At 34.5% G+C, this 25,101-nt stretch overlaps 4 protein-coding genes across 5 annotated transcripts; 2 read left to right on the top strand and 2 right to left on the bottom strand.

The window, feature by feature from the left end:
- Nucleotides 1-675: 675 nt before the first annotated feature.
- LOC106403678 lies at nucleotides 676-3,044 on the bottom strand. The gene is made up of 2 exons (XM_013844487.2): nucleotides 1,070-3,044; nucleotides 676-980 (listed from the first exon to the last, which is right to left on the bottom strand). Exons 1-2 carry the CDS (start codon nucleotides 3,042-3,044, stop codon nucleotides 676-678), a joined length of 2,280 nt encoding a protein of 759 aa, XP_013699941.2.
- A 4,146-nt stretch (nucleotides 3,045-7,190) lies between these two features.
- LOC111213164 lies at nucleotides 7,191-9,612 on the bottom strand. Of its 2 annotated transcripts, XR_002663251.2 has the most exons (4): nucleotides 8,795-9,612; nucleotides 8,344-8,717; nucleotides 8,167-8,267; nucleotides 7,462-7,695 (listed from the first exon to the last, which is right to left on the bottom strand). XR_002663251.2 is itself a non-coding variant. In XM_022714839.2 (3 exons), exons 1-3 carry the CDS (start codon nucleotides 9,394-9,396, stop codon nucleotides 7,394-7,396), a joined length of 1,278 nt encoding a protein of 425 aa, XP_022570560.2. In that variant the 5' UTR covers nucleotides 9,397-9,612; the 3' UTR covers nucleotides 7,191-7,393. The 2 variants fall into 2 exon arrangements, 1 of the variants encoding a protein (XP_022570560.2); XM_022714839.2 differs by lacking the exon at nucleotides 8,167-8,267 and having other exon boundaries at nucleotides 7,191-7,695.
- A 9,817-nt stretch (nucleotides 9,613-19,429) lies between these two features.
- On the top strand, nucleotides 19,430-21,644 carry LOC111213166 (derlin-1-like). Its single transcript, XM_022714841.2, has 7 exons — nucleotides 19,430-19,682; nucleotides 20,130-20,265; nucleotides 20,340-20,413; nucleotides 20,500-20,593; nucleotides 20,827-20,955; nucleotides 21,026-21,186; nucleotides 21,266-21,644. Exons 1-7 carry the CDS (start codon nucleotides 19,666-19,668, stop codon nucleotides 21,441-21,443), a joined length of 789 nt encoding a protein of 262 aa, XP_022570562.1. The 5' UTR covers nucleotides 19,430-19,665; the 3' UTR covers nucleotides 21,444-21,644.
- Nucleotides 21,645-21,942: 298 nt separating this feature from the next.
- Nucleotides 21,943-23,286, top strand: LOC111200007 (profilin-4). Its single transcript, XM_022690694.2, has 3 exons — nucleotides 21,943-22,207; nucleotides 22,670-22,807; nucleotides 22,913-23,286. Exons 1-3 carry the CDS (start codon nucleotides 22,076-22,078, stop codon nucleotides 23,045-23,047), a joined length of 405 nt encoding a protein of 134 aa, XP_022546415.1. The 5' UTR covers nucleotides 21,943-22,075; the 3' UTR covers nucleotides 23,048-23,286.
- Nucleotides 23,287-25,101: the final 1,815 nt, after the last annotated feature.

The following is a 25,101-nucleotide window of genomic DNA, read 5'->3' as shown; positions in this document are numbered from 1 at the left end:
TCGATTCAAGATATCAGCACACCAAACAAAGGGGAATTCCGAAAAGATGCAATTGCGGCAAGGAAGTGCATCTTTTCACTTCAACAACTGTCAAAAATCCGGGAAGATTGTTCCATTGTTGTCCGATGGGATCTGAGATGGTTAGTCTGTATTCATATAACCTTCACGCACAGTCCAATCTAACTGTTTGTTGATGTTAATGATGAAGGACAAAACTCACTTGTTCAAATGGACTGATAAGTCAGTTGTTGAGGAAATTGAAGACTTTCAGGATCTGTTTGATGTGCTGCTAGTGGACAATTCCGAGTTTCAAAAATCAGTACGAGCTTCTGAGACAATGCTGAAACGACATAAGAGTAGACTTGAAGAGATGGAAGATGCAATTGCTCGTTCTGAAGAAAATTCCATCAAATGCATTAGAGAGTTAAGGATCATCAAAGCTTTGTTTGTGTGTTGTTTTGCTATGGTCTTCATGTACCTTACCTATGCATGATGTTCAATTTCTTGTTCTGTTTTTTTCTAAATAAATGTTAGACTATGTTCTTTGATGTTTTTGCTGATTTGCATCGAATATAACAAAAAAAATTGGAAAAATCAAACTGTCAATAGGAAGATTCGATTTGTCTCAACAATGTTGTAAGCAAACAGCAAATAACAGAGAACACACACAACAATCTAGATAGGTTTATCACATGTTCCTCTCTTGTGTCCCTCCATACCACACCGGCTGCACTTGTGCTTTTTCTTCTTTGTTGATCCTTGAGAAGATCTAATCTTGTCTTCTACTGTTTCATACCTTCTCTTTACTGGTCTACCAGCACTCTTTCTTGACTCTGGTGGTAAGATCTTCGCAAGTTTAACCTCATCTGGGACATTCCATTCAGCCTCTGGAACTGGTATGGGATTAATGGATTCCGCGTAGGCAGCTCTCCACGCTGCAGTGCTATAGACGCCATCAGTAAATCGGTGTACTTCCATACCTGTGTCAAAAAAAAGACCGACCAATGTCTAAACACTGCAAAATGCTGGAATATATAGGTACCAAGATAATGTTTATATACTTCCATACCTCGAGAATATATTGCAGGAATAGCGTGTCTGCATGGAATTTTTCCTAAATCAAATTTCCCACATGTGCATGTTCTGGTTTCCAGATCAACATGACAATCATATATGTCTCCTTTAACAAGTGATCTGAAGTTGTCAACCTTCTGAACCTGAAACCCTCGAGCCTTCACGATTCTCCTATCAATCTTTTTCTCCACCTTATCGGTTAAAGGATCAATATGTTTGGAGCTTAACATGCGACGCTCATAGAACCATCGGGTCATCATTTCTCTTATACTATCTAGCAAAGGAATTACTGGAAATTGTCTAGGAGATCTCAGAGCTGAATTAATCGACTCGGCTGGGTTATTGGTCCTGATGTCATACCTGGATCCAGGGAAGAGAGAACGAGCCCATTTTCTCACATCAGCCTCCTGTAGATATCGTCCAAGTGCCGGACTGATATCAACAATTTCTGTGAAACGTTCCTGAAATTCACTATACCTATATGTGTTTGAAGCCTTCTCGACCAAAGCAGTGAACCCCTTTGTCCTGAAGAATTTAACCACATTGGTCAGCAAGTGGTGTATACAAATTCCGTGCTTTGATCGTGGGTAGACATCCCTGATTGCTTTAGCAATTGACGCATGTCTATCTGACACAAAAGCTAAGTCTTTACTATCAGGAATAACCACACTCAACTGTCTGAAGAACCACTCCCATGATTCTTCATTCTCTGAATCAGCAACTCCAAATGCAATTGGATACAAGTTGGAGTTACCATCTACAGCTGTAGCAACAAGTAGAACTCCTTTATATTTATTTTTCAGAAAAGTTCCATCAACAACAATCACCCTACGCATATGACTGTGAAATCCTCTAACTGATTGCCCAAACGACATAAATAGATACATGAATCTACCATCCTTCTTAGTTTCATAGTGAGTGTGTGTACCAGGATTAACTTCTTTAATCATATGCAAATATTTTGGTATCTTTGCATAACTTTCGTCTGGTATACCTCTAACAGCTGCAATTGCATACTCACGAGCTTCCCAAGCGTGCCAATAAGTAATTTCGCAGCTATGTTCTAGCCTCATAAACTGAATGATGTCGTTTGCTTTGGGGCCATCATTGGCATCATCAAATCGATGTTGTATCAGCTTTCCAATAGTTCTTGCCGACGCCGTTTTTCCGAAGTTGCTTTTCTTTGAAGGAGCACATGAGTGTATACCCACACACTTATTGATCATGAAATATGTAGACCCATCAACACATTCCGCACGCACAGTCCAGTTGCACGTATTATCCTTACATCGTATAGACCACCACTTTTTCGTTGATTTGGTAACAAGGAAATCGTAATTATTCTTCATCGCCCAAATTTCCATTGTTGCCTTTAGGACACGTTTACTTCGGAAAAGTTGATCTTTCTTCACGAAATCTGTGTTCACAGCTCGGCTTTCCTTTTCACTATCGCCATACTTTTCACTCTTTGAACCAGCATGACCAGAACCATCCTCAACGACATGATTCTTCCTTTTATCACAACACTTTTTTGATGGTTCTGCAAAATCTCCCAGATTTATGTCAGGAACTTCACCTTCCTCAACATTACTTGAATCACACGGTTCCTTATTGAGATCGATATTGACTCGTTCCTTTTCCTTTACACCAGTACCAGTACCAGAGAACGTGACACACAAGGTTGTAGAGGAACCCTTCTTTGCGTAGCCCACAAAGTTACACACTTGTCGATCATTACTGATACTAATGGGAGGATTTCCTCTTTGATTGACCATCTCATAACTGAACTCGACATTAACCAAATTAGGGTCGACCCCATAATCTTCACACACCATGATCTTGAGTTCCTCCAGTAAAGCAGTAGTTTCTAATGTCACCATTCGACCACGCCTTTGTTTGTCTGCCAAGAAACTCCACTCGTCACTGAAACTTGACATCCATACACCAGATTTAACGTAGATTAGAACCATCTTGTGTTGGTTGATAGAAGAGATTTTTGTCGATGAAGAAGAGAGAGGAACAAGGAACGAGGGAGATAGAGATCGTGTGAAGAGAAAAGGGAGAAAATCGTGGGGGGGGGGAGATATTTAGGAAATATTTAGTTAGGATATATTTAGGAAATATATGATCACAAATTTGGAAGTTTCCATTTTTACTTTATTTGGCAAGAATATACATCATACGTAAGGCAGAAATATGTAGAGAGAATGGAAACTACATTCTGCCTTAGGCAGAAATATGTAGAGAGAATGGAAACTACATTCTGCCTTAGGCTATTATATAGTAAAAGGCAGAACAAGGTATGACTTGTAAAAAAGAAAAGGTATTTCACTTACTCTAGGATAGAACTTGTAAAAAAGCCGTAGGTAGACTGAAGATATCAAGATAGAATATTACGACAAAAAATCTAGCTAAGGTAAACTATTGAAGAAAGTGTAGTTTATATTTTCTATCCAAGGTAAACCTATGTACAATACTTTATATTCGATTTGTAGACTACGTAGATGGCTAGAATAAGTATTCTGTTATAGCTTTGATATTAAATAAAACATAGTTCCACAATTTTTAAAAATTAAATTTAAACATAAAAGTATAAATACTTTGGTTTCTAATGATTCTACATTTTTTTATATTTTTTTACCTAAGTTTACTATTTTTTCCACAACACAAGGGCAAAACCAGTCCAAAACGACCAAAGTCTTATTTTGACAAACAAACTTCGAAAGTGTCTTGTTTTTCCAATTCTCCCTTAATTTAAAGGTAAATCTATTAATTTTAGATATGTATTTTTTGTGTTCTATAAATGTAGATTTATCTAATCTTCCACTCATTTTCTCTATTTTTAAGTCATTTGAACGTTTTTGGATATGCAGGTTTTTCAGATCTGGATTTGATATGCAGGTTTTTCAGATCTGGAAGACTTCTTGGACGACTTACCTGTTAGTCGTCTGGAAGTCGTCTGGAAGTCGTCTGGACTTCTTGGAAGTCTTCTGACAAAGTCGTCTGGACTTCCAGGAAGTCGTCTGGACTTCCAGGAAGTCGTCTGGACTTCATGGAAGTCTTCTGACGAAGTCTCCCTTTCATAATAGATCTGAGCGTTTTGGTAAGTTCTTATGTCTGATTTTTCTTCATTTGGGAACTTCTTGTTGTATAAAGTTCTTACTTTTTTCCCAAACTAAAACTCTCCAAACCCACTCTAATCTCTTTGACTTGAAAACACCAAACTTTATATGAATTTTCCAGTTTTGTCTCATGTCTTTCTTACTAATCTATCTTTTTTGCAGGTTTTTAATTAGATGGTACTCATCTTCCACTAATTTAAAGGTAGATCTATTATTTTTAGATATGTATTTTTGTGTGTTCTGTAAAGGTAGATTTATCTAATCTTTCACTCATTTTTTCTGTTTTAAGCCATTTGAACGTTTTTGGATATGCAGGTTTTTCAGATCTGGATTTAATATGCAGGTTTTTCAGATCTGGAAGACTTCTGGGACGACTTACCTGTTAGTCGTCTGGAAGTCGTCTGGAAGTCGTCTGGACTTCTTGGAAGTCTTCTGACAAAGTCGTCTGGACTTCCTGTAAAGTCGTCTGGACTTCCTGTAAAGTCGTCTGGACTTCCTGTAAAGTCGTCTGGAAGTCGTCTGAACTTCCTAAAAGTCTTCTGACAAAGTCGTCTGAACTTCTTGGAAGTCGTCTGGACTTCTTAGAAGTCGTTTGGACTTCTTAAAAGTCGTGTGGTCTTGTCTACTCAAGTGGAATCCAAGCTTGTCTTTGTAGAGGAATGATCTATAATAGTTTTGTTTGTGGTCTGTTTTGTGAATTGCATGTCTACTCTTTTAGTTGTGTTTTTTTTTGTAAAATCAGTAATAATGTTTTCCAAGATGTATTAAATGTGCTAACAATGTGTTTACACATTTACAAATCAATGAAATAATAGACTTCAGTAGCCTTTTTCTTATCTTTGGATCTCTCATATGCAATAATAAACTCCAATGGCCTTTTTCTCATCTTAATAAACAAGAATGTTGGTAGCTTTATATTGATACAACATTTTAAGAAGTATTTTAACCCTTCTTCCAACTCATAACAATAGTCATCATTATTGTCTATAACAATAATACTTAAGAGATGGAAACAAACAATAGTAACTAGTCAAACCATATCATATTTTATTATAAGTTTGCGTTGAAAAACTTAGTCAAATTTAGTAAAACTAAGGGAGAGAACATATTTTGTAAATATGAGTTTTACATATCTTGAAGTTACTTATCACTCTTAAAAATACAAGTTATTTAAAAACTAACGTAGAAGACTTAAAAACTAGCGGAGAAGACGCGGACGACTTCAATCTAAGTTGTCCAGACGACTAAACTATACGTCGTCTGGTCAACACAGAGGTTATTTTTGCAATTGACTTTGAAATCTGTTATTTCAGACGACTGAAAAATAAGTCGTCTACTATTGTTTGGCTAAAAAAAAAACTCCTAAAAAGCTACACGACTTACATTTCAGTCGTCATAGGTTAGTTTTGCATTTGACTGGATAATTTCAGAAGTTTGACTTTTCTGGACGACTTACATTTCAGTCGTCTAGTGAAAATTAAAATAATAATATTTTTTTAAAAGTAGACGACTTACAGTTAAGTCGTCATAGGTTAGTTTTGCAATTGAAAAAAAAACTTGAAGATTTAATTATATACAGATGACTTATAATTCAGTCGTCCGCGAGATGACTGAAATGTAAGTCGTCCAGGATTTACGAGGTTTGACCAGAATCTCAGAAAAAAATCCTGGACGACTTACAAGTAAGTCGTCTCGTGGACGACTGAAGTATAAGTCGTCTGTGTATAATTAAATTTTGAAGTTTTTTTTTTTCAATTGCAAAACTAACCTATGACGACTTAACTGTAAGTCGTCTACTTTTAAAAAAATATTATTATTTTAATTTTCGCCAGACGACTGAAATGTAAGTCGTCTGGGGAAGTCAAACTTCTGAAATTATCCAGTCAAATGCAAAACTAACCTATGACGACTGAAATGTAAGTCGTCTAGGTTCTTTGGAAATTTTTTTGAAACCAAACAAAAACAGACGACTTAACTTTCAGTCGTCTCAGGTTACAGATTTCAAAGTCAATTGCAAAAATAACCTCTGCGTTGACCAGACGACTTCCAGGTAAGTTGTCTACAGCCAAACGACTTCCCAAGTAAGTCGTCTGACGAACAGATCTGGAAAAAAACTCGATGTCATACCTTAAATTGGTGAGATAAGTTCCTTAGCATACATAAGGCTTCTCCAAGCACATAGAATCACAAACGAAAGTAACCCACCCAGAATCGTTAGCTTCTATGACTCTATGAACCATAAAAAATTTAGAATCAAAATCTTGGGTTTTTTTAGCTCATTGTGGAGAGAAAGTGAGAGATATGTTGTGTTTAGTTCACAAGAATGGAAAAAGAAGAAGGGTAAATCGATTTTGGGAGCATTAAGAGCTTCAAATTGGTTGTTCATGGTGGTTGTGGTATTGATGACAATGGCAATCTTGTAATTACTTGAAGATGATGAGGGTGAGAGAGTAAAAATGTCATTTTCGAAAAAAAAAAAAAAAAAAAATTGATGGCATTTTCGTAAATTCTATGAACTTGTGGGGTGAATAGGGCAAAACCAATTTTCAAAAAAAAAAATGTTAGTTTTGTGTTTGACTTTAAGTTATAGGTCAATTCTGCAAAAAGCCCTTCTTACTATGTCAATATCTTCACTTTTCAGATAAGGTTTAAAAGTAACCGTTATCCAAGTTTGGGCCTTGACTCTACGACATTGTTACACTTAAATCATTCTTGATGCTAACCCAATTTACATAAATTTTTTAAATAGTCGATTTTAATTCAATTTCGATTAGCAATGTCACTGGATAAAAAAACTTTTGTACGAACTATAGCCTTGTGAAAACTAATTGATCTGACCATCCTTTTTAGTGTTTTATGTTTATATCCGTTATGAAGACTACTTTGTTTCAGGTTAATAAAATATGATGATGTTAAAAAGCGTTATACAAAAAAGAAGATAATATTTGACACAAATATTTTTTAAATAATAATAATTAAAGAATGAAATTGATGAATAATCAACACAACTGAAACACAAAATAAATAAATAAATATGATACAGACAACACAAAGATCGTTGTCTACGCATCTTTCTTTCAATTTTGAATTTTCACATATCAAATTGATCAAGAAAATCAATAAAAACCGAAATTAAGCATTCGTAGATCGGTTTTTGTTAAGTCAAATTGTATGTGTCATCAAGTCTTCTGGTTTCTTCATGAGAGGGAGCTTTGGTCGTCGTGACAAAGCTCCTTGCGGAGCTTACGAGAGAAGAGCTGACACGCGTCGACGCTTAGGTCAACGGCAGCTGATAGAGCGACAAACAGAGCTGCGTCTGCCATGCAAGTCACGTGCTGTGCTCCCACGTGCACCACGGGCTTGCTCACTTTCCCTTCTCCTTCAACGCTGGATCCCATCACGAACCCTTTCACCGGAGACGATCTTGCCGGCGACTCTCCTTGTCCACTCACTCTCCTGTCGATAATAAACTTTCCTCCTTGCTTTGTGCTCATTGTCCCTGTCCGATTAACATATCCATTAGTATTAGATATATTAAAGACTCACAATACCGTGATATTTTTTTTATAAGTAGGTTACTAAATCATAATACCGTGATATGTATAGGTTACCAAATCATATAGTGCCTGTTAAGGGTAAATTCAGATTTTTAAACTGTTATTCAAAATATTAATAGTATATGGACTAATTTTAGTAACTGGGACTGAACAATGTTCAGTATTTATATGTACATAGTAATCAAACATGTGTATCTAATGTATATACTTTTAAGATAACTTTGGATATTTTTCTTTTGATTAGGAAGAGATTTTGGATCAAAACCGTAATTTCTTTATGTGTAAAACTATATCATGTAGTATTAGTTGTCAGAAGCATTACTCTGTTATGTTAGAATTTATTGATGATGTTTTTTGGTTGAACTAGTAACACTTGGTCACCTTCAGATATTTTGAGTAATGAGTTCAAATACCTGGATATTGCCCAAGTTAATTTGAGTTCCTTCTTAAGTATTGGATATGTATAGCGACCCAAATAGATATTGGACAATCTGGGCCAGGTATGGGTCTTAACCTGACCCAATGTAACCAACATTATTATATGTTTACGATAGAAATATAGTACATGGTAATAAAGATTAATATAATACCTTCAGCAATAGGAACGCCGGTGCTAGTACTGGTGTTATCCGTCACGAGCTCGAACTTGTAACCCAATCCATCGACGGCTCCTCTCTCACGCCATGCCTCGAGCCGTCCCCAAGGTTTCCAGCTGCTGACACAAGTCCCATGTGGCCGTAAGATAAGCCACGCGCCTGGGTTGGATCTAGAGACACGGTCTGATCCTGGAGACGCCACAAAAGGAGTGATCATGGAAGCAGCTGCTACAGGAGATCCAGACAAATCATGGATCGTTATCATCCAACCTTTTCTCTCCCTCGCTTGTTTCTTCTCCCATTGGTCACCTGACAATGTTCTTGTGATCCATCCTCTGCTACTATACGTAAAACCCGACGGCAAAGACCTAAACATAACAAATTTGCTAGAATTATGAACAATATTTGAATATTATAAATCATTTTTGATGGAAAAGGTTCTTACCGAGATCTTCCGTTACGGTCGGAACTGAACTTGCAGCTGAAGACAGGCTGTTTAATATTCCCTTGAATCTGGTAAACCACGGGACTACATTCCGGTTCACCTCCAAATTGAAACACGAACCGAGGATCCGGTTCAGCACGGACCAATAAATGTAACCGAGCTGACGGTTTGTCTCCGTCTCCACCTAGTTTTTTCCAGCCATTATGGAACGCGACGGTTCTTGAAAGCGCCGCCGCGAGATCCACAGCTACTTCCACTCTCCCAAGAAGCTTCCCGGAGGCAACGCCGCAAGTGTGTCCCGTACGGCCGGCGTAGACAGAGACTCTGAGTGAGATCTTCTTACCGGAAACTCTTCGGATCGCGTCGGCGTCTAGGTGGAATCCCGGAGCCGAAGTTGAGGAGTCCGGCGGAGAGGAAGCGTCGGAGATGGAGGAGAGAGGGAGAAGCGCTCTCTGCGAAGGGAAATGTTTGATCCGGAGTTTGCAGTAACAAGGCGTCGCGGAGGGATGTACTTCGCCGCCGACTTGCTTGTTGGTCGCTGTCTCAGGTAGTCTGAGAGCAAGAGAATCTATTGTGAGTCGTACAAAGGGACATGGATCCATCACATAAGAATCCTTCTAGCTTCTTCTTCTTGGTTCGAGTTTTGAAAATAACTTTTGGTAATTTAAAGAAGAACGAATAGTTGATTATTCATGAGGTGAGGGTGGAAAAAAATGTGTCGTCGTCGGTCGTCTTCTTGCTGGTTCTCGTTTATGTAGCAACATGAGAATAGTGGGACCAATAAGTTATCTATTATAAATTTATAACTATATCAATAATTTCACTTAATTTTCATTGGTCGTATTTTTTTATTTATGAATACGGCGGTACAATAAAACAATTAATCGTTTTTCATTATTTGGTAATTTTGTTTAGGTTTGTTTATTTTGTTGTTGAAGCACAAACGTATCATGATTCATGAATCTTGCATACATTTATTATGATTTTAAACAAAATAAAAAATTAATACCTTATTGCATGTTTAAATTTTGATTAATCATTGCGATAAAGACAGTCACAATTATTACTTAAAATTAAATATATTTTAATGAAATAATTAGAATGATAGAAACCCTACTTCTGTTTGGTTAGGAAAATAATGATATAAAGATTAGATAAAATACTAAAAATGTAGGGTAACCGTAGAAAAATATCCACTTTTGTGTAGAAAAATAGTTTATCATAACAGATTATTTATGAAAACACAAAATGTGAATTTATTTATTTGGAACAAAAGATAAATAAACGATGGAAGAAAACAGAGCAAGCGATGAGTTTGCATGGAGGGGTTCACATGGGCCCATTTCCAGCTCTATTGAGTTGTTCGTGGGTGGCGTGAAGGTAATTTGGGCTAACTATTGGGCCACTGATAAAATAAGTAAGCATATAAAATTAATCCGTCACCGTAACGCCGTCAGGATCGTCGGCGGGAGAGACGGGGGAGCGACGTGGCACTCGCTGGCTAATTTTGTCGTCTTCCCCCGATTTGTTCGGCGCTTTAGATCCTTCTGTTTGTTAACGGCGCCTTAGTTTTGTTGGTGGCGTTTGACTGACTTAAATCATATTGTTACTTTGCTAAAATAATCTCTTGTTTTTATTTGTTTAAGTCCCGACGACAATAATAAATTTTTTTTTTACAACAAACATATTTTATTTATTCGAGTCAATTAACTCGTTGCTTGTTTATGTATAGTACTGAATATCCAAATCAGAAACCACATGGAGAATATTTGAAATTTCTACCAAGCTTAAATTTATTTCATGAGTAGCTAGATAACAATACAACCAAAAAAACAAGACATATATATATACATCAGACATATAGACGCAAAGGAGCCCACGTCCTGCATGAAGATTACACAATTGAGACCGACCTTGGAAAGTGATGGCTTACTGTCTAAGCAAAACAAATTAAAAAAATGGATTGGATTTAATACACCTAAAAATAAGAAAATGAAACATCAAGACACAATTGTATCGAGTGTACACTCATCATCGTTTTCAAATCTATACGCATTTGTATCTTATTACCAACTAGTATTTTGATTTGAGAAAAAAATTGATTTGAGTATTTTCTCTTCTTGATTCAAGACTTTCGTCACGCAATAGTTAAACTGTTTTGAGATCGTCGTATCCATTTATAAAAGTAGTGTTGCTACAAGCCTACAATTAACTACGTAACTTTTCATCTATAAATTTTGACTTTTGTCTCAAAAATAATATATATGTAAAATTATATCATCCTATCATATCTTACTGTCGTCTTAATGAGGTATTTATCTTTATTTTGACAAAAGATTCGCCATCCAATAGAATTTCATTATTTCAAATTCGATATATTTAAAAAAAAGAAACAAAATATTGTCAAGTTATTTTATGTTTTTAAAATAAAAAAAAGGTAAAAAAAAATAGTTACAGAAAAAAGAATTAAAAAAAAATATATTTTTAACATCGTCAGTAAAACACTAAACCCTAAATCCTAATCCGTAAACCCTAAATCCTAAATCCTAACCCGTTGGGTAAACCCTAAACTCTTGGACAAACTCTAAACCCTTGGGTAAACCGTAAACCTTTGGATAAATCCTAAACTCTAAATAAAAGAACACTAACACCCTAAACCCTAAATCTTAAATCCTAAACCCTAAACCCCTGAGTGTTTTAATGTTTAGTGATTTTGATTTAGAGTTTAGGATTTATCCTAGAGTATAGGGTTTACCCAAGGGTTAAGGATTTATGATTTAAGGTTTAGGAATTAGGATTTAGGGTTTAATGTTTTGCTGACGATGTTAAAAATATTTTTTTGTAATTACTACTATTTTTTTTTTTTTATCTTTTAATTTTAAAAACATAATATAATTTGACAATATTTTGTTTTTTTTTTAAAGATATCAAATATGAAATAACACAATTCTATTGGTTGGTGAACCCAAAAATAAGTCTATTTTTTTCTGCCAACTGATGATACACATCTATTTCAGATCGAAAGCAATTCGTCAGCTCCGTTTATAAAAATTATCGGATAGGTTTTTTTTTTGAAAAAATATCGGATAGTTACATACCACTCTACCAAATATACTGTATAGCTGTTAGAAAACTATGTGAATTAATAACCATGTGAATTCTAATAATTGTAATGGAGTTTAAATTCGCTTCAGCATAATGGAAGTATGGTTTGATCAAAGAAAAAATAATTCTAATTATATATAGCATGCAAAACTCATTCATATCATATGATTGATTGGTCATACTGACTCATACAAACCAGTCACTGGAGCAATAAGAGCATGTTTATCGTAGATCTCTTACGTTGGATTTTTTAACGTAATATAAGATACGGATTTTTAGTTTTTAACTAAAAAAACTAAGAGACGTCTCTTAAATAAGAGATATAAGAAATGTCTCTTAATTTTTTTAGTTAAAAAGTAAGAGACTGTATTTTATATTACGCTTCAATCTAAGAGACCTGCAATGCCCTGATAATACATAAAATTTAAAATCATATACAGTACATAGTTGACTACGGTTTTATAATAGAACCTTTTTCCCTTTCTTTTGATTAAGGATCAAGGAACTTGTATATGAAGCTTCTCTGGATTAATTACAACCAATTGATTACCTGTAGTTGACTAGTTATATGCTTGTGCATGGTCGAAATAAATTTGTACTATATAGGCCTGGGCACGGATCAAATATCCAGAATTTTGAAGGTATTTGTGATTTTCTTCGTATATCACGAATATCTAATTTTTCTATTTGTTTTGCTTCGGAAAAATACAGATATTCGGAAAAACGGATATCCGAAAAATAAATAGATATTTGCGGATATTTACGAATATTTACGGATATCTCATATGTTTTTATTAACACAAATAATCTTAAAAATTTGATACAAATTTTTTTTGTAAAATAATTTTTTGCATGATATATATGACGAAAATTAAAAGAAGTAGTGAATCTACATATTTTGTAAATTTTTTGAACTTAGTTAACAATTATAATAACAAAAAACTTAAGAAAAAAATTATAATTGTCATAAATGTGTTCTCTTCCTTTTATGTAATACTTTTATATAAGTAATAATGTGAATAGAATTTATCAAATCATATGTTAGAAAAATAATTATATAATTTAACGGATATTAAATGCTTAATCGGATATCCGCTTCCCAAAATTTTAATATTTGTGATTTGCTTCGATTTTAACGGATATTGATTTTTAGTATTTGCTTTGCTTCAAAAGTTTACGGATATCCAGAATTTTTGGATCGAATCGAAACGAATAACGAATTGAATCAAATCTAACGGATAAAATACTCAGCCCTAGTACTATATATGACTATTTGAGAACTGTATATTGACATTGCGATATTCAGTAAGTTGACTATTTGTAGTTCACTAGTTATAGTATTATGGATACGTGTCCGGAACTTGTTGGTAATAAAATGTCTTTAAATAATAAAATAGTGTATCTGTAACAACAATTTTCCAAAATCTTAAAGAACTTGTATATGTGTTCAAAATTTCCAAAAATTATTTTGATACTTCCCCGTATAATATACAGAAGAACATTTTTGAATCATGCATCATCGATCACGTCATAAACAATGCATCAACATTTTGTATCACGTGATAAAGAGGGACAGAAGAAGCTAAGAAGCATTTTGGTGGACACTATAAAAGACTATTTTAAGTGGATTGTTACGAAAGTTATCTACCCTAATTGTTTTATAGGAATGGTCACGAGACTCACCACTCACTAGTTACTTCCCATGTTGCCTTCACTGAAATTTATATTTTCCGTCCAAAACGAATACTTATTTTAATTACCTTCTGCTTTATCTTGGATACTAGGTGATAATCCGCGCCCTGTGAGGAGTAAATAGATTTCAAAATATTATCACTTTTAATTTGTAGACATAATAAAAGTTAAAGTTATAGCAAGAAATACTATATGTTATAAAGTAAGGGTTAGACGAAATTTAGTATGTCAATCTAAATTAAGCTGCGGAATTTTTGTTTAAAAATTGTATATTTGTTTGCATAAAATAAATTATAAATATAAAATAAAACAAAACATAAGCAATAGACAAATAAAATATAAAAGAAACAATGTCTTGAATGGTTTCAAATCGGAAATAGAGTTAAAGCCATCCATTTGATTGCTTGAGAGAATGTTTTGATATGAGCAAAGTCGAGAAGAAAGGTGTGGTGAGTTTTCTGAATTATAGAAGCCGTATATTTATACTAAAAAGGAATCGCCATGTGGTCATATGGATTCAAAATAATGGCTGTAACTAAATCGAATATTACACATAACTTGCGTTCCAATCTTAGTCGAGAATTAATTTAATATTGTAAATAGTTAATGCAAACTTCCTTTTATCAATCGCAATTGAACAAATTCAAGAAAGTTCACAATTATTAATTGATTACAATAATTTGAACCTTAATCTACGTTCCTTATATACAAAAGTCAAGTCCTCGCAAATCACGTATTATTACCATCAATTTACCAAATTTGTAATTTAAAAATATATCAAAGTTATTAGAAGTTTCCTTTTTCCCAATCATCAATCAATTTCGTCCTTGCAAATCACGTTTGAATCATGGGCAATTTGCTCCGCCTTTATTTGCATTATGCAAGCTGGCGTTAAAATCTTAATTACGATAGATCACCTAATGTAAGTTTTTATAATTGTATGCCAGAAAATTGTATTGTACCTTAGTTTCTACAATCGCAAGGCGGGGATCATCTAACAATTTAATGAAACGGGGAAAGTATATACCATATGCATGGTTCTTCTGTTTCACTATTTTAAGAAAACAAAGTTTTCCTCTTGATATATTTTTAAGAGAACAAATATTTTTTCGCATTTTTAAGAAAATCAATCACTTGAGTACGTATTGATCATCAAATACTTTTTATGATTTTTCAGAAAACAAACTTTGATTGATAATCGCACATTAACTTTTTCGCATCTATATTCATTTTGAATAAAAAATTAGACCACTACGTATGTCAGTAATGTTTTTGTATTGAAACAGATTAATGAAAAAACTTCAGTCAAGGTAATTAACATAATTTTAAAATCTTTGATGTAATACGTAGAACTTCGGTTAAGGTAACTAACGCAAGAAATAAATGATAAGGTTTGATGTAATACGTATCAACGTATATATGTGACAAATGTAGACAAAACTAAGGTAATTATAATGTTTTGATTAATGGCATGATGTGTAATTACTCTAGTTAACAATGAGGTTTTAAATAGAATAGGTGAGGGAGCTTGTAGAGTTGCCACGTAAGAAATGACACACTTGTAATAAACACATAAACTAAAGGTTATTTATTTTTAATGCTCCTCAAATAATAAAAATGTCAACTAGAAAAAAATGAAAACATCTCGATCACGAGCATAGATACGGCTCTCTAAATGTCAGCAAGGACATATTAAGATTCTCGTATATTTCGCATTTGGCAATATTAATATAAACAAGACTATTGCCCAAGTTGCCAGTTTTTTTTTTGGGTTTCTTTTTGATGAAAATTCATTGCATTTATGTCACAGTATTCAGTAATAACACTATTCCCTCAAATGAAAACAATATCTCGAACAATCTATGCGCTAGGTGAGCTATACTACTAGGCAGTGCCAGCCCTGTGCTAAAGCACATGAACCAGTGGCTTGAGGCGCCAAGATCTATTAAATATTTGGGGCGCCATGACAGAACAAGTGTTTTTGGTATGGTTGTCGTTAGCTTGCATATTTGTTCCACATGTGTTGTGTTCGAACCACACCTTTTAGATTCATTTTTTTCCTTCAAAAAAAGTATAAGATTTTGTATCTAAGATCTGATAGATTCCCCACGATCAATTTTGATTTACTTTTCTAACAACTAATTTCCTTTTATCAAACATAATAGGTATCAAAATATAAAAATTACAAAATAAAATTTTAAATAAAAATCTAATTCTCTTTTGTTATTAGGACACTGACAACTTGACAATTCATTTTTTTCAGAATGCATTTTTTCCAGTTTTCTTAGCCAAATTTTGCTACGCCATTAGATTATCCTCTGTGATTACTCTCTACAATTTTGACTCTCTTACGCATGCTTTCTATTTTGTCCTCTCTATTTTTATGTAAGTTTTATAAATTATTTAGAAACTTTGAAGTATCATAAAATTTACTTAAATTATGGTTTCGGGTTTGTGTAAAAAAAACTGTGGTTTTAGGTCTTTTAAGAATTTACTTTATTATAATTATTATGGGGCAGTATTTTACATTTCGCTTTAGGCGCCATACAGACTCGGACCGGCACTGCTACTAGGAACTAGGCACTGATGATCCAACTTACATAAGGCCCCACTTCGATATGGATTTTGCTCAGATTCGAATATGGTTTTGGAAAACCATGTTCGGTCATTTGCATCCCGAGATTCCTACCTAACGCAAAAAAAAAAAATTGAACATATAAACTAGACTCCGAACTATGTATGCATCGCTAAGAAAACCAAAGTTAAATTGAGTTAATAACCTATCATTTCCAAATACATTTGTGGCTTAAGTTGCTATATATCATTTTTTTTTCATTTAAGCAACAAGCATCACTATTGAATCTTTAAATTATGAATTGTATAAACATATTTTTTTGACATGACAATACCATATAAATACTGAAATTGCATGCTAACACTTTTGGACTAGAATTTTCTATGTTTCATCGTTATGTCTGGGATGTCATGAACTTACCTTATCAGTCTTTTCAGTTTAACTACTGAAAACATTATTATCAACTGTGAGTTTAGCTTCATACGCGCAATTTTTTTTCATACGTGCAATTTCTTTAATTTACAGGTTGGAAGAAAATCAACATAAGGCCCTCATCAAAATTTTATGGTTTATTACGAAGACAAGAAAACAACTATTCCGACAATAAACATGCGAATTACTGAACCATAGATAGGTCCACCATTACTTATTTGCTTAACAAGCTATGTCTGTCTTCTTCTTCTTTTTTTCCTCCTTTTAGTCTTTTTTCTTGGTCATCAATTGATATTCGCTTTAATATGCATCTTTCTACCACTTATTCACTTTGACATTTTTTTTTCCTTTGTTGCAAAAATGTCGTTTTCTTTTCTCCCCTTTTTACGGGATCCAACTTATCACATTGCAATGGAATTGCATGTTCCTCTATTGCCATTGGCAAGTTCCATCGTAATGTCTCCATCATAGGTCTAAAAACACAAAAGGACCAAGACCCCTTTTTCTTTTCGAGGATCGTTGTAAGATTTCTATTTCACAGCGATATATTACTATTTGAATACTTTGGATTGGAGAAGTCAAGTTTGTTGTTATAAAAAGAAATTAAATCGATTCTTATTAGCACTTTAAAGGTTAATTTTTGTAACAAATTAGAGAAAATTATGAGACGAAAACAAATAGAGTATAATATTCTAGGTTTTTTTTTTTTTTGAATAACAATATGGTCTCTAGTTTATAAGTTGTATTTAAGTACCAAATTTTTTACTTACGTGATGATGCATGAAACCTACTTAAAATAGGCTCCATGATCTACCATGTTACATTTTATTAAACATATTTAGCTACTTAAGCACTTGACAGTACTCTTCAATCAAGCTTATTTTCTGATATAGTCCAAAAGAAAGCCAAGTGGCATATCTACACAAAGTGATCCCAGACAAATGCGTATCATTTTATAGCTCAGATTAGGCCTCTGTCATATATTATTTTAATATCTTTAAACATGTGTTTGTTACATACATACGATTTGTAAATTTAACCTACAGTTTTTACCAATAAACTATCCAGTTGGACGCATATATAAGAGCATTGCATCATTAAATGGACATAAAATATAACATAAACGGTAAAAGATAAAGATAGACTTTCTTACCGCCATCACAATATACAACCAAACAAAATGTACTTCAGTAGACATGTGAATTAGGACCCAAGTCCAAAGCCCGAGTCCGCCCAGCCCTAAAAATTACCGGGCTTGAGCTTCGCTTTATAAGCAAAAAAAAATTGGGTTTTTCGGGCTAAGCCCATTTGGGCTTTGGGTATTTTGGGCTTAAGTCCGTTTGGGCTAGGGCCGGCCCAAAAATCAGAAATTTATATTTTAACGTAAATATTATCTTTCTTTCTTGTAATCGAAACTATTATTAGTATTGATATATTATTTTAATATTTTTATCCAAACTCTAATAAAGCAAATATAAAAGTTGTTAATGCACTTTATTGTTTCATCATTACAAGTGTTACATTTTAAATTTTACAAAAATACCTTCTTCTTTCATGTACAACATGTTTTTTTTTTCAAAATATAAAATATGAAACGTTTGACCATGTTTATCATAAATTTTGTTCACTTATATTTTTTTGTTTTAATTGATATTTGATTATTTAAATCTTATTAAATTTGGTTTGTGTATAAAATGTTTTTAAAGCATACGAAAAAAATAAAAATTTTGTGATAGACAAGAAAATTTTAAACTCACTTTATATATTTTTTATTTTTTAAAAATGAAACTTTTTTTTTTAATGAAAATTCACATTTATTAAAACGATGCAAGTGACAATGACAAATTATTTTTCGAAAAGCCCACAAAAGCCCGAAAAACCTTATAGCCCTATAAAAACCGGGCCGGACTTTGAATTCTAAGCCCAAACTATTTTCGGGCCGGACCGGACCGGGCTTACCGGGTTTGGACCGGACCGGACCAGCCCGAATTGACACCCCTAATCTTCAGTTCTTCACATATTGAGATTTTCTTATCATCTTTAAAAATAAAATAAAAACACAGTAATTTTCATCTTCCATTTCCACGCGAACAAAGTACATTAAACACAAATTGGAAGGACGTAAGCATGAGTCAGCAGACAAGAAGTGATACCGAATCGGGTCAAGATAATCTGGTTGGGACCCGTCACATGCACATGGACCCTCCCCACCTAATCCAAGCTAATAATAACCTCGATTCTCTCTTAATTAATTACCTTAAATATTGAGCACATTATTCAGATAAAATAATTAACCTCAGATCTTTGATTCCGACCATACTCAAGAAGATCATGCTCACGACATAATGCTAATGTTTCTCCAATTGTGATCTTCCTTGAGATTAGATTCCCTCTGCATTGTCTTTCCTTGTTTCTTGTTCATTTGTTAGGGTTCCTATTTTTACATTATTAATGTTTTGGTAAATAAACCAAAAAATATTGGTGGGTTTAGCCATGTAGTCTTGTACAAAAACGAAAGACGGGAAATGTATTACACTATTTATTGGTATTAAACAAAAGAATACAATTGAGCTTATGGTTTTGAGTTGAATGTTGGTTAATGGGTTGAAAGAAGACCTTCTCGGCCTAAGTAAATATTAAAAAGGGAATCATAGAAGCCCATACACAACAGAAGAACACTTGATGGACAAAAAGCCTATAAATTACCAAATTGATAGTGTATTAAAGAAAAACCTTAAATTATAGAAAAAAAACTACAATTAGGAACAATCAGGAAATGTTAGATGTTAGATAGATAGACGTCCTTGTTCGTTAATCACTTTCGTCGTCACCTCACGTAGCCACTTAGATCACGCCACATCATCGATTTGTAACATAAAAATCCACGTGGCAAGACATGATTGGATGCGATACGCAGTCGCTTAACAAGTGATTTTTAGAGAAGCTGGGAAGGAACGTTCTAGGGAGAGAGTTTGTTCGGTGCTCTCTCTCTCTCTCTTTATCTCTCAATAAAAAACTTGGATTATTCTCCGCTTCTGAATCAATCGGATCTTCGAAATCGACGAACATGTCTTCTCCTGGCGAGTGAGTCCTCTCTCTCTCTATCGATCTTCGTTCGCCTTGTTTCACTTTGCGTGGATTCGATTCCGATGTAGAAATTTTAGTTTCTGATCCTCCTTAGGTTATGAAGTCTTAATCAATTTTTTCCCCTTTGATTTCGTTTAGATTCTTTTGGTTTTCAAGTTTGCTTGATTCGAGGTGAAAAGCTACGTTCTTTAGTATCCAATTTAGTTAGAAACATCATCAGTGCGCCATGGATTAGTAGAAGGGAAACTGGTTAGTTCTTGAATATAAAAAAAGGAAGCTACTTTCATGTCTCTTGAAGCTATGACTCATGTTTATGTTTGCTGTATGTGATTTGACTTATTAGAAACACAAATTTTTAGTTGAAGCTAAGACTTTGTTGATAGTGTATATGTATGCCTCTTAATGTACTTATAGCACCTGTTCTTTTGGTGGTGTTGATTGCAGATACTACAACTCACTTCCACCGATAACCAAGGCTTATGGTACTTTGTGCCTCCTGGCTACAACCCTCGCGCAGCTCGGCTTACTTGCTCCTATCCACATTGCTTTGATTCCTGAGTTTGTGTTTAAGCACTTCCAGGTGAAAAATATGTTTTATTTTTTTCCACAGTACTCATGTAACATTCCAAGTTGATCTGTTTTGATGGTTTGCAGGTGTGGAGGCTGATAACGAACTTGTTTTTCCTTGGTGGTTTCTCTATCAACTTCGGGATACGTCTTCTGATGATGTGAGTATTGTTTTTCATGTAGGAGTGTATATGCAGAACGAAAGCTTTGGTTTTACTATAACACCCTCTCTGAATTGATTGCACAGAGCAAGATATGGAGTTCTACTCGAGAAAGGGCCTTTTGAGAGGCGGACAGCTGACTTTTTGTGGATGATGATCTTTGGATCCTTGACCCTATTGGTATGTAAAGCTCTCTTTACATTTTATTCCTTACTGATCACCATTGCTTGTCCTTTGAGAACTCCAGTGTTGTAGATGCTACGCCACAAAGTAGATATTAGCCTCTAATTAAGCCTAAGAGATCCCAAGCTGAGATAATCTGAAGCTTTAAATAAGGGTTAATTGTTGTAAATTGAGACAAGTTTTTGGGAGATGATACTCATATTCTTCTGAATCCGTGTTTTGAATGTCAGGTTTTATCATTCATACCGTTTTTCTGGACACCGTTCCTTGGAGTTTCACTTGTGTTCATGCTTCTATATCTCTGGAGCCGAGAGTTTCCAAATGCCAACATCAGCCTCTACGGTCTTGTCAATCTTAAGGTATTTGAAAGTGTTTCTTCCCCCACTCTTTGGTATATATAATGTTAATTGTTTTTTAATTACTCAACAGGCTTTCTACCTCCCGTGGGCAATGCTAGCACTCGATGTTATCTTCGGCTCTAAGATCATGCCTGACCTTCTTGGCATCATAGCTGGACATCTTTACTACTTCCTAACAGTCCTTCACCCTCTCGCCACCGGAAAGAACTACCTCAAAACCCCGAAATGGGTGTATCCTTGATTAGATTTCCAAATGATTTCTTCTGTCTTTTTTCGATTGTTGTCTGTGATCCCTTGACATTGTTAATAGTAATAAACTGGTAGCAAGATTTCGAATTGGAGCTCCAGTGGCAGCTGTTCGTCAAGCAGGTGGTGTAGGAGCAGTAGGATCTGGAACCGGAGGAGGAGCTTATTCAAGCGCTCATGCCCAGCCAGAGAGCTCCACCAACACAGCATTCAGAGGTCGATCATATCGTCTCACCGACTGAACTCTCGGTTTCTTTCGTTTTTCAATCAGTATCACCATCCCATATCTTTCGGAAAGAATGCCACTGACAAGTAGCATGTAGCTTTGTGTTTTTTTTAGCAGTACAGTTTTTGAGTATATGACTTTGTAGGGGGAAAGAAATCTTTTGAGGGGGTTTTTAAAACATTGTTGTGTTCAGAATGCTTAGTGCCCTTTTAAATGATCTCTACAAGAAAACTAGTCGACACACAATATTTTCACCCAAAAAACAAAAACCAAAACTAAAGAGTGTGTGGTCGGAACAAGTTATGATATGCTATTGTTGACCAATGAAAAAATAATATCATTTTGATTACGTTTATTCCGGCGGAATTTAATCGTTATAAATAGGGGAATCGAGGACAAAAAGAAAGTTAACGTGGCAGTTAAGGAAATAATGATGAAGCTATAACAAAGGCGAGACGTGAGCTAATTGAAATTTTAATTTCGAAAAAAATTGAGAGGTTCGGCTGAGAATGCGTCTATGTAATTAAGCGGTTGAGAATATCATTGTTGTCGAGTTTCTTTATCTCTCCCCTATTTATCTGAAGGACAAAGTCCCCACGCTGCACATAACATAAGATAACGCATAGAGAAAACCAAGAAGAAAAGAAGATGTCGTGGCAAACTTACGTTGATGAGCATTTGATGTGTGATGTCGGAGACGGCCAGGGTCATCACCTTACTGCCGCCGCAATCGTTGGTCATGACGGTAGCGTTTGGGCTCAGAGCGCTAACTTTCCCCAGGTAATATGATTTTAGTATTGTCATTGTGTACGTAGACTAACATTTGATCTTTGTTTTATTTAGAATTTTAGATCATGGATCCTTGTTCTTGTTACATTAGATCAGTCTCTAATCTTGTTTGTAATAAGCACATTTTCTTGTGTATAGACTTTCTTTTATAGTCTTATTTTGTCGATCGATCCGGGGACATACTTCTAAGTTATGGATCTAATTGCAAATAATGAAGTTTTGGTATAAAGGAGATTTTCATTTCCTAAAATGAAATGAAATTCCACAAGAAAGTCTTTTTTTTTTGCCAAAGGGTTTATTCCATTTTAAGATAAACATGTTTCCGCTTTGGTATCAAACCAAGCATGGTTCACTGTCTACATGTACATTGTACTTTTTGTTTATACGTTTAAGCAAATGATGAATGGTCTCTCATCGTGATATACCTTACTCTATAAATCGTTTATGATATAGTTCAAGGCACAAGAGTTCACTGGTATTATGAAAGATTTCGATGAACCGGGTCACTTAGCCCCCACAGGGTTATTTCTAGCAGGAGCCAAGTACATGGTCATCCAAGGCGAGCCTGGCGCTGTAATCCGTGGCAAGAAGGTAATCTAACCCATCGATTAACTTCACAATCTGACATATTATCCGTACATACATGTATATGCATGATCAAAGAAGATTATATACTTTGTTGGTTTGATTCGATAGGGAGCTGGAGGCATAACCATAAAGAAAACTGGACAATCATGTGTCTTTGGGATATACGAAGAGCCCGTGACACCAGGACAGTGCAATATGGTCGTTGAGAGGTTGGGTGATTACCTCCTCGAACAGGATCTCTAAGCCCCCATCTCCTCAAACCTACTACAATGTTCCACCTTCCACATTTTTTTATGCAAACTTAATATATATGATTTGATTTCTGGGTTCTTTCTAAGAAGGTGAAGCCTAATTTAGAGTCTGATTCTTAAAAATGTAAGGTTTTCCTTTTTCTTTTTCTTGATTTCATCAGATTTATTTTATTTTGCTTTTGTTAACCATGTTAAATAATTTGTCTATTTGTTATTCTCTCTTGACTTTTGACGAATTGCATTTTATGTCTATTGCATATAGTGTTGACATATTAAGAAAATAATATATGGTTTGACAACAACTAATATAAATAGTTTGCGTGTTTGCACCTTAATGTGCAGCTCACAAAACTACAAATAGACGTAGCATAGAGCTTTTGAAAATGCTATATTTGATTACAAAACCATGAAAAACATATCAACCAATATTATTATATTAACTCTGGTAAACATCTATTTTTCTTATGAAACATTCGAGAATCACCAAGAAAAAGCTAGTTATGTCTTGAGTGATCAAACTCCTTGCGATCAAAACTTGTGGTAGCTTCATTGTTGATTGAGGGCCTTATCCTCATTATAAAGAAAATATTCACATATCATATTGCATTTTTCAACTAAGTTAAGGAAATAATGCAAATGATGTAGCACTCATTATTTTGCTATTCATTTATTACTATCTTATTAACAAATTATACTATAAGATGTTAAGTTTTTTTTAATATTGATTGGTTAATAAACAATAGAAATAGAATAATGAAAAATAAATATAATAGTTTACTTAAAAAAATAAACTAAAATAAGTAAATATAAAGGAAAATATGAGCAAATTATAAGCACATATAAACTTCAACAATGATAAAAATGAATAACAAGAAGCAGATTCTTGTCGAGATTATCGAGCCAAGCAGGAACGTCCTCATCGACCACCATCTTCAGTTCGGGGGTTGATGATGGGAGAACAATTTCGCTCTCAGAATCCGTGAAAGAGAGGAGGAGGCGAGATGGAAAGGCTAGGCAATAACTGTGCAATTTATTTGTCAAATTGTTAAGAATAAAAAAAAAAAAGAGAAATTACTTCACATGTTTACATTAACTTCATTAGTTATTTGTAGAATTGCTAAGAATTTTGGGAGAAAATTACATACTATTATTCGTCCAAGAAATGTCTTTACGGTTGCTTTTACCGGAGTGAAGTCAGGACTGGCGGTTATGTTGCATCTTTGGAAGGAAAACCCCGTGACCTCGGATGTGTCGTTCAGTGACTGTGCCGTTATGACGTTGCTTTGTCCTACAAGCGGTCTATGCACCTCTATCTGGAAATTCTGGAACACCGCAGTTGCATCTCCGCAAATGAAATCGACTTTCCCCGTGATTTGGCATTCTATGTAAAATTGCTGATACTTGTGTGCATAAAGAGTATCCTGATATGCGTCAATGTGACAACGGTGGAAGACTGCTCTATCAGAACTCACTCTAAGAGCCACAGCCTGCCCCTTCTTTGGCCCAGCCGTGTTCCATATGCAAATATCTCGAGCAACAAACCATTCTCCACTGACGCCTATAATTAAATCAATAATTTCATTAAGTTTCAAAAGTATAAAGAACTATAGAAAATAGAAAGAAATAAAAACATTTCGATATATAAAAAAATGGATGTTATTACCGAGAGTTGACGAGTTGAATGTTCCGGCACCGATCGTGGTTCATATTGCCAGTGAGGATTGTCTCCTGTAGACTGTCGCCTACAATGGTTAAGCTGGTTTTTGTCTTCCCGATTTCAACGACTTCATTATAAGTTCCCCTCTTCACATAGATCACGTATCATGTGATACTATTGTTCGGCGCAGCAGCCACCGCCTCTTTTAGTGTCTTAAAATGTCCCGATCCATCTTGGGAAACAATGACATCGGCCGTAGTAAGGTACAAGAAATATATATAGTGGGATTAGTCACTACAAAAAGAGAGTTCTATAGCATCAGTTATAATGTATCGGAAACATTACTGACACAAATTATAATTACGTTATAATAAATGATGCCAACCAAT

Source organism: Brassica napus, chromosome C1 (assembly GCF_020379485.1).
Source record: "Brassica napus cultivar Da-Ae chromosome C1, Da-Ae, whole genome shotgun sequence".
NCBI lineage: Eukaryota > Viridiplantae > Streptophyta > Magnoliopsida > Brassicales > Brassicaceae > Brassica > Brassica napus.
This window is presented reverse-complemented; position numbering and strand designations above follow the sequence as displayed.

Excerpts from the sequence above, each read along its gene's own strand:
- LOC106403678 (XM_013844487.2), bottom strand. The coding sequence starts at position 3,044 with ATGGTTCTAATCTACGTTAAATCTGGTGTATGGATGTCAAGTTTCAGT. Across the intron at positions 981-1,069 it reads TCCTGCAATATATTCTCGAG|GTATGGAAGTACACCGATTT; the intron begins GTATGGAAGTAT and ends TTTTTGACACAG.
- LOC111213164 (XM_022714839.2), bottom strand. The coding sequence starts at position 9,396 with ATGGATCCATGTCCCTTTGTACGACTCACAATAGATTCTCTTGCTCTC. Across the intron at positions 8,718-8,794 it reads GACCGTAACGGAAGATCTCG|GTCTTTGCCGTCGGGTTTTA; the intron begins GTAAGAACCTTT and ends TGTTATGTTTAG. Across the intron at positions 7,696-8,343 it reads CGGCGTTCCTATTGCTGAAG|GGACAATGAGCACAAAGCAA; the intron begins GTATTATATTAA and ends TTAATCGGACAG.
- LOC111213166 (XM_022714841.2), top strand. Across the intron at positions 20,956-21,025 it reads ACGGTCTTGTCAATCTTAAG|GCTTTCTACCTCCCGTGGGC; the intron begins GTATTTGAAAGT and ends ATTACTCAACAG. Across the intron at positions 21,187-21,265 it reads CTCAAAACCCCGAAATGGGT|TAATAAACTGGTAGCAAGAT; the intron begins GTATCCTTGATT and ends CATTGTTAATAG.
- LOC111200007 (XM_022690694.2), top strand. The coding sequence starts at position 22,076 with ATGTCGTGGCAAACTTACGTTGATGAGCATTTGATGTGTGATGTCGGA. Across the intron at positions 22,208-22,669 it reads AGAGCGCTAACTTTCCCCAG|TTCAAGGCACAAGAGTTCAC; the intron begins GTAATATGATTT and ends TTTATGATATAG. Across the intron at positions 22,808-22,912 it reads CTGTAATCCGTGGCAAGAAG|GGAGCTGGAGGCATAACCAT; the intron begins GTAATCTAACCC and ends TTGATTCGATAG.